This window comes from Camelina sativa, chromosome 2 (genome assembly GCF_000633955.1).
Source record: "Camelina sativa cultivar DH55 chromosome 2, Cs, whole genome shotgun sequence".
Classification (NCBI taxonomy): Eukaryota; Viridiplantae; Streptophyta; class Magnoliopsida; order Brassicales; family Brassicaceae; genus Camelina; species Camelina sativa.
In genome coordinates, this window is record NC_025686.1 from 24,387,256 (window position 1) to 24,395,166 (window position 7,911).

The 7,911-nt window shown below is 40.7% G+C and overlaps 3 protein-coding genes across 7 annotated transcripts in view; 2 read left to right on the top strand and 1 right to left on the bottom strand.

Moving 5' to 3' along the window:
• LOC104736219 (neutral ceramidase-like) overlaps positions 1–2,685 on the top strand; it is a 5,552-nt gene extending 2,867 nt beyond the window's left edge. For 3 of the 5 annotated variants that reach the window (XM_019237309.1, XM_010456187.2, XM_019237311.1), the window contains 7 exons: positions 498–605; positions 685–949; positions 1,045–1,315; positions 1,392–1,517; positions 1,618–1,681; positions 1,770–1,930; positions 2,005–2,685. In XM_019237309.1, the coding sequence (XP_019092854.1) occupies positions 498–605; positions 685–949; positions 1,045–1,315; positions 1,392–1,517; positions 1,618–1,681; positions 1,770–1,930; positions 2,005–2,559 (1,550 nt within the window). In that variant the 3' untranslated portion in view covers positions 2,560–2,685. Of the gene's footprint in view, positions 1–7; positions 190–281; positions 606–684; positions 950–1,044; positions 1,316–1,391; positions 1,518–1,617; positions 1,682–1,769; positions 1,931–2,004 lie in introns of those variants that run through there. The other 2 variants (XM_010456195.2, XM_019237307.1) reach the window with 2 other exon arrangements.
• Positions 2,865–5,743, top strand: LOC104736262 (mitochondrial uncoupling protein 2). Its single transcript, XM_010456219.2, has 9 exons — positions 2,865–3,262; positions 3,650–3,868; positions 3,970–4,048; positions 4,144–4,277; positions 4,362–4,460; positions 4,571–4,675; positions 5,193–5,267; positions 5,364–5,450; positions 5,557–5,743. The coding sequence occupies exons 1-9, from the start codon at positions 3,182–3,184 to the stop codon at positions 5,593–5,595; spliced, it is 918 nt and encodes a 305-aa protein (XP_010454521.1). The 5' UTR covers positions 2,865–3,181; the 3' UTR covers positions 5,596–5,743.
• LOC104736254 overlaps positions 5,752–7,911 on the bottom strand; it is a 3,063-nt gene continuing 903 nt past the window's right edge. The window contains exon 2 of the mRNA XM_010456213.2: positions 5,752–7,483. Within this exon, the coding sequence (XP_010454515.1) occupies positions 5,854–7,483 (1,630 nt within the window). The 3' untranslated portion in view covers positions 5,752–5,853. The remainder of the gene's footprint in view (positions 7,484–7,911) is intronic.

A 7,911-nucleotide genomic window follows, 5' to 3' on the forward strand; every position in this document is an offset into this window, starting at 1 on the left:
AGGAAAATGTTGCAATTAGTGGAACTCATACTCATGCTGGTCCAGGGGGTTATCTCCAATACATTCTGTACTTAGTTACATCTCTCGGGTTTGTTCATCAATCGTTTAATGCTCTTGTGGATGGTATAGAGCAAAGTATCATACAAGCTCATGAAAATCTCCGTCCGGGGTCCATTTTAATCAACAAAGGTGAGCGATTCAGCTTGTGGCAAACTTTTACTAAATCATTCATCTACATGTTGCTTTCTCTAAAGACATTTCTTTTGGAGCTGAACTTGCAGGGGAGCTCTTGGATGCTGGTGTGAACCGTAGTCCCAGCGCATACCTTAACAATCCAGCACATGAACGTAGTAAATATGAATATAATGTTGATAAAGAGATGACACTTGTCAAGTTCGTTGATGATCAGTGGGGTCCTGTGGGTAGTTTCAATTGGTTTGCAACTCATGGCACTTCGATGAGCCGCACAAATTCCTTGATCAGCGGGGACAACAAAGGCACTGCAGCACGTATCATGGAAGACTGGTTTGAACAGAAAGAAGCCCGCGTGTCATATGATGTTGAATCTCATAGAAGAGTCTCAAGCATAATCACAGATCCTCATGGTAAGTGTAAGTGACCATAGCTCCAAGTTTAACAATGGCGTGTTATGATAAAAGTAACCTTTTGTTGCTTTCATTGCAGATCAACATGTACTGGAAATGGCGTCCTCTTTACCGTCTATAGGCGGTAAAACCGTTACAAGGATGTCAAGCGTTGCTAGACGGGTCAGAAGTGGATTCAGACACGCTGACAAACCTAGCTTTGTCTCTGCCTTCTGTCAAACTAACTGCGGAGATGTTAGTCCGAACGTGTTGGGAGCCTTCTGTATAGACACAGGCCTTCCTTGTGACTTCAACCACAGTACTTGTGGTGGAAAGAACGAAAAGTGCTACGGCCGTGGACCAGGGTATCTTATTCATAAGTTCTGTTTTCTCTCAGTTCAATATGGTTTTTAGAGCCAAGCTTATTAGATGTATAACTTGGCATGACTAAATATTTCAGTTACCCTGATGAATTTGAGAGTACTCGCCTTATTGGTGAGAGGCAGTTCAAGAAGGCTGCGGATCTTTTCACTAAAGCCTCTGAGGAGATACAAGGAAAAGTTGACTACCGCCATGCTTTTGTTGATTTCTCTCAGCTTGAAGTGACGATTGATGGACAAGATGGAGGTTCCGAAGTGGTGAAAACATGTCCAGCTGCAATGGGTTTTGGTTTTGCTGCAGGAACAACTGATGGACCTGGGGCATTTGACTTTAAACAAGGGGATGATCAGGTAAACCCCAAATTCCGTGCTAACTTACTAAAAAGTTGTTTTGTACTATACTTTATGTTGTGACTTTTTGTGTCAGGGGAATCCTTTCTGGAGGCTTGTAAGGAACCTTCTCAAAAATCCAACTGAGGAACAGGTCCGGTGCCAGCGACCTAAACCCATATTGCTTGATACCGGTGAAATGAAACAACCATACAACTGGGCGGTGAGCATAATCTGTTTATCATTCATCCTAATGCTTTTACTGCAATGAATTAGAATTGATTACCACTTAACTCTTTCTCTGGTTCTTTATCCATTTTCAGCCGTCGATATTACCAGTTCAGATCCTCCGCATTGGCCAGCTAGTGATTCTCTGCGTCCCCGGAGGTATTCCAGACTCCCCCCAGAAAAAATCATTTTCAGGGCTGATGTAAAACATTAGTAATATCCTTTCTGTTTTGGTTCTGCTTGCAAGAATTCACAACAATGGCAGGGAGGCGACTACGTGAAGCAGTGAAAACAGTGCTTAAGGAAGGCAGCAACGGAGGAGAATTCAGCGTGGTCATAGCTGGGCTAACCAATTCGTACTCGCAGTATATCGCCACATTTGAGGAATACCAAGTGCAGAGATATGAGGTGAGAGGCTGAGATAAGAAGGAAAGAGGTTGGATCTTTCTTGATTTCCTGCTCTTAACTCTACTTTTTGTCAGGGTGCATCAACTTTGTATGGACCTCACACGCTAAGCGGATACATTCAAGAATTCAAGAAACTAGCAAAAGATCTTCTATCTGGTCAAACCACTGATTCTGGTCCTCAGCCACCTGACCTACTTCACAAGCAAATAAGCTTACTAACACCTGTGGTTGCGGATATGACACCAATTGGAACTGCATTCGGAGATGTTATATCAGATGTTCCTCGCTCTGCCAAATTCAGGAAGGGAACTGACATAGTGACGGTTCAATTCCGGTCAGCAAACCCGAGAAACGACCTGATGACGGAAGGGACTTTCGCGCTTGTTGAGAGATGGCTAGAAGGAAGAGAGACGTGGGTACCTGTTTATGATGATGATGACTTTTGCCTCCGGTTTAAGTGGTCAAGACCGTTCAAACTCAGCACGCAGAGCACAGCGAGTATCGAATGGAGAATCCCTGAAACAGCAACACCTGGCGTTTATAGAATCACTCACTTTGGTTCAGCTAAAACACCTTTGAGTTCCATTCACCATTTCTCTGGTTCATCTAGTGCCTTTGTTGTATATTGAAATGAACAACACGAATAGTCTTACACATATCCGTAGCTAGCAACAACTTCCATAGAAAAATGTAGAAATACCCGTCTGTACCTAAACAGTAAACCAGTTGAATTTTTTTTTTATCTTGTATAGAAAGAAGAATACAGACCCGGACAAACCAAAAAAAAAAAGGTTAAACCCCATTAAACATAAAGGCAGTTTCATTTCATCATACCTAACCTTCCAGAACAGGAAAAGACAGTTATGCACGTAAACCTTCCAGACAAGGAAGAGGGTCTCACTCTCTGATGACTCTGTTTAGTTACAGAAGGAAACTTTAATAGCGAAGATAGTAACACCAAAGATTGGGATTGAGAGAGACTCTGTACTATTTCTGAATTCGTTACGCCATTAGATTGCTTTTTTTAAATCTCGATCTCGCTCACTCACTTTTCTTCATTACTACTCTACAAAACCAAATCATTTGAGAAAACCCATTTTTAAAGATAAATACTTTCTATCAAATCAATCATTCGTTGTTGTCAGAGAGAAAGAAAAGTGCAAGTTCTTAAATTTTTTGTGTTTGCCCAATCGGTGCATCCCCAGATTTCGCTTTATCTTGTTCCCCATCTTTGTATTAGCAATTTAACAAATGGCGGATTTCAAACCAAGGATCGAGATTTCGTTCCTTGAAACCTTCATTTGCAGCGCTTTCGCTGCTTGTTTTGCAGAGGTGCGAGATGAGATGAGATGATTCCTCCTTTTTTTTTTTTTTGGGTTTTTGTCATTTTCTCATTTTGCGTCGGTGACTTTTCTTGGAATTAATTCGATTCATCACTGTCACTGGTTGAACAAGCCAGATCATTTTTGTTTCAGATTTAGTTATTGTTCTGTTGACTCTTTGAAATTGAGCTGTAGATTATATAATGGTCTAGTCTACGGACTCTTTAAGTCCTATATTAGGAGATGATACTAATCGAAATGAGCTACATAGACTCTACTAGGTTTGATGTTTTAGAAATTTGACTTTTTTTTTTTGTGCGTTATGTGTTTGCTTTTTGACTCCTTTTAAGTCTGTTTTTGTAGTTTTTAGTTAAATCTCCTGATTCATATGTTGCAGTTATGTACAGTACCGTTAGACACAGCAAAAGTAAGGCTTCAGCTTCAAAGAAAGATCCCTACTGGAGATGGTGATAATTTACCCAAGTACAGAGGCTCGATTGGTACACTAACTACCATAGCAAGAGAAGAAGGTATCTCTGGGCTTTGGAAAGGTGTCATTGCAGGGCTTCATCGTCAATGCATCTATGGTGGCTTAAGGATTGGTTTATATGAGCCTGTGAGTCTCACATTTACTTTCCTTCTATGGGGCCTTTTCTATATTTGGTATACTCTCTTCTTTTATCTGATGAGTTTGGTTACTTTGCTATATCTGGCCAGGTCAAGACTTTTTTGGTTGGAAGTGACTTTATTGGTGATATTCCATTATATCAAAAGATTCTTGCAGCTTTGTTAACTGGTGAGCTCAGTTCTTGATTTTGATCCTCTAACTCTAGTGAAGGAAAGACATAATAAAGGAATTTTTTTTTTTTTGGTGTGTGTGTGTGACAACAGGAGCGATAGCTATTATAGTAGCTAATCCAACTGATCTTGTTAAAGTTCGGCTTCAGTCAGAAGGAAAACTACCAGCTGGGGTTCCTAGGCGTTATGCAGGAGCTGTAGACGCTTATTTCACTATAGTGAAGCTGGTTAGTAGATTAATCTTCAAATAACAATGTCAAAAACAGTTGGTTGGCAGAGAGAGATTCATAGTCTTTTGATGTATAAAACAGGAAGGAGTTAGTGCGCTGTGGACCGGACTTGGTCCCAATATTGCTCGGAATGCTATTGTAAATGCTGCAGAGCTAGCTAGTTATGATCAAATAAAGGAGGTGAATATTTCTTTCTCAAGAGTCGTTTTTCTTGTTGTGTAGAAGAATTCTTGGCTTCTGCTGGTGTTTGTTTAGTCTTTGTTTGTTCTAATACTTCCATACATATGCAGACAATTATGAAAATTCCATTCTTCAGAGACAGTGTTCTAACTCATCTACTAGCTGGTTTAGCTGCAGGCTTCTTCGCTGTCTGTATTGGTTCTCCGATTGATGTGGTAAGCATACAGTTTCTTCTTTTTACATAAAACCAACAACAAAATTACAAGATCAATATGGCTCTCGCCTCATCTTTTTTTGGTAGTGGTATATGTAAAATAAGAGAAGTGATAGATCTGAAAATAAAAGTGCTAAATGCCTAAATAAATGATATTCTGGGGAACAAAACAAAAGAGACTAGTACTGATTTGAGTTCTATTATAGACTTGTGGCAAGGATTGAGTTCTTATCACAGAATATCTCTTAGAAGGATAATGATATTGAATGGACAGAGCACTACCTTGAAAGTGACAATGAGCGTTTCACATGTTTGTGTCTTCCACAATTTATGTTTCTTATCTCTTACTTGGTGATTTGACTTTGGTAAAAGCAGCATTATTAGATAGTAATGCTCTCCTAAAGGATAGAAAGAAAAGAATAAAAATATTAACTTGTTACTAAAAGAAGCAAATAATTGATGGTTTGTGGTATATGTCCTTGGAACGGCCATGGTTATTTCTTTATATGTTGTTCCAGGTAAAATCTAGAATGATGGGTGACTCTACTTACCGAAACACAATCGATTGCTTCATCAAAACCATGAAGACAGAGGTTAGTATCTATCTGACTATCTCTGGTTCACAATTACCAATCTTTCTCTTTGGATACAATCATGATGGAATGTTTTGTTTTTTGGTATATTTACAGGGGATCATGGCATTCTACAAAGGATTTCTCCCGAATTTTACACGGCTAGGAACCTGGAATGTCATTATGTTCCTCACACTAGAACAAGTAAATTTGATTCTTCTCCTATTCTCATTTTACTTTTGTTGAATTTGGGGTTTTTAACTCTTTTATTTAATCTTGTTCTCTCTGTTTCACCTCTACTCTGTGACAGGTGAAAAAAGTGTTTCTAAGAGAAGTCTTGTACGATTGATACTGAGATCCCTCGTCGGAAAAAACATACCTTATTACATAATCCCTTCTAAAAACCTCGAATTGTTAGAATTAAAACATATATGTTTATGTGTGAGCTTTGTCATTTAGATTAATATAGAAACATTTATCCAATTTTGAATTTTTTTGCAAGAACTCTTTAAAATGAACGGACTCTTTATTTCAACATTTTCCAAAACCAAGTCTTGATAACTAGACATAACATTACTAACACACAGTGGCACTCAATGAAACCAGTTTAAGCCCTTGGAACCAAGTAAACTCTGGATTTGATAATTGATCCTTTCCCTTGATGGCTAAGTTTGAATCCGGGACAAACAGGAAACCCAACAACTTGACCTGCAGGAACACGGCCATCCGAGAACCTCACGACGCTCTCCATGTACTGAGAGTGAAACTCGGCTCCTCGGTTTGCTTCAAAATGACTCGGGGATGGGTCAAGCGAAAAGGCAAGGAGATGAAGCAGCCAGACCGCTTTGGCTAACCCCAAGAACTCTCCATAGAACTGACTTCTTGGGTGATTACCAGCTAAAACCAACTCCCGCTGTTCCGAGTCCCCAAACAACGACTCTTCCATTTTGTGGTGAATGATCGAAAGGTACTTCTTTGAGCAGAACTTACCAAAATGGCAAGTTGGTAAGATCCCTAACAACTCCATAGGATCCATTGCTTTCATGTCTTTGAACTGCGCAAAGCAGTCACGACGGTACTGATCCGGGTTTATAAGAGAAGAGAGGCTCCCATCCATGTAAAACGTTTCGTGATCGAACCCTTGGAAGATTTTCCTACAGATGTAAGACTCGAGAGCAAATTTGGCGTGTTGGTTCGGGACAGAGGACTGAACAGAGGATGCAAACGAAGAAGCTGACACTCCATCTGATGCAGCTGAAGCAGCTTCAATGGATCGAACAGCAGCTGCAATGTCCCAATGTGCAGCTCGCATGAGAGACAGTAAAATCCCTGTGAAAGACTTTGATGCTTCTTTCACCTGAATCATCGTCATCTCAAATAACTCCGGTACCGGAGATACGGCAATTTGTGTGGAGCAGTTCACTTTCCGGCTAGAAAGCAAACGGTGTTTCTTGCCTCCTCCGTTACCACCATTGGCCATAGAAGTAGCCACTTTGACTTTCTCCTTGAGATTCTCAATCTCAGTGTCTTTCACCTTCACTTCTTTCTTCAGCTCCTTCACGACTGCTTCATACGGCGCCACCGCATCTCTCAGCATTCTTCTACCGGAATCGTTTTTCCGCCGGCCACCACCACCACTTCTCATCCTCCTGAATCTTTCCCTCAACAAACCAATCCTTCTCAGCTCAGCCACCATAGCCATGTCAGCATCGTGCATCTTCTCCGGATCCCACGGCGAATGAGCTTCCTGAAGTGCCACGTAAGCTCTCTTCAAAGCAGCCGCCGCCGTGAAAACTTCATCCATCACAATCTCCATCTCCTGAACCGTCTCCACGCTCACTCCGCCCTTGCTCTTAACCCTAATAGTCTCATCTTTCACATCTTCCTTCTCTAAAGCGTCCTCGTACTGAATCTCTCCTTCATCATTCTCCTCTTCAACGGAATCGTACTCTTCCCGGCGGTTACCAGCTAGATCTTGCCGGCCGGCGGAGAGTGGATGCAACAAACAAGACGCAGTGACTCGCTGAATCAGATCCGAGAAGTTAGAAACCTTGTTCGCCATCTCTCCTCGCTTCTTCGCCTTGCTTAATTCGCCGCCGCTCCTGCGGGAGTGGTGAGTGTTGGTCTCCGATTTGAGAGCAAATCTAGGAGGATCTCGATTGAACTGAACTGAGTACCAGTAGTCAATGTCCTTAGGTTCAGTATCTAAGCTCTCTCGATCATTCTTCTTCTTTTTGCTGCAACAGTGAGAGAGCAAACCAACTCCGTCAGTTTATACCACCGGAATAATAATAAATTCTCCGGCCGTCGAATGATTTTATGAATTTTATCCAAATTTCTCAAAGAGTCAGTGTCAGAGTTAGTGTGGAGAGAAGAGAAGTCCACTAAGTACTGATTGAATTTACCGAATTACCCCTTATCTTTTTTATGTTTTGAGTTTTGACCCCTTGACTATTTTTTTTTATAATTGTAAACGATGTGACTCGTAAAAGCTTTGCCTCGATTTGGGTCCTAGGGGAAAGTTTTGGGTCTTTTCGACAATTTTTTATCTTTTACCCATGCACATGCTCTCTTCTTTCCTTTTTTCTTTTTATTTATTTATTTGCCAATATTCCAAAAAAAAATACAATATATGCCAATAAAAACAGTTTTTTTTTTTTTTTTT

What these genes read in the sequence shown, in the direction of transcription:
- LOC104736262 (XM_010456219.2), top strand. Translation starts at nt 3,182, where the DNA reads ATGGCGGATTTCAAACCAAGGATCGAGATTTCGTTCCTTGAAACCTTC. An exon ending in TCTTGCAGCTTTGTTAACTG is followed by an intron (nt 4,049 to 4,143) that starts GTGAGCTCAGTT and finishes GTGTGACAACAG; the next exon opens with GAGCGATAGCTATTATAGTA. An exon ending in TTGGTTCTCCGATTGATGTG is followed by an intron (nt 4,676 to 5,192) that starts GTAAGCATACAG and finishes ATGTTGTTCCAG; the next exon opens with GTAAAATCTAGAATGATGGG.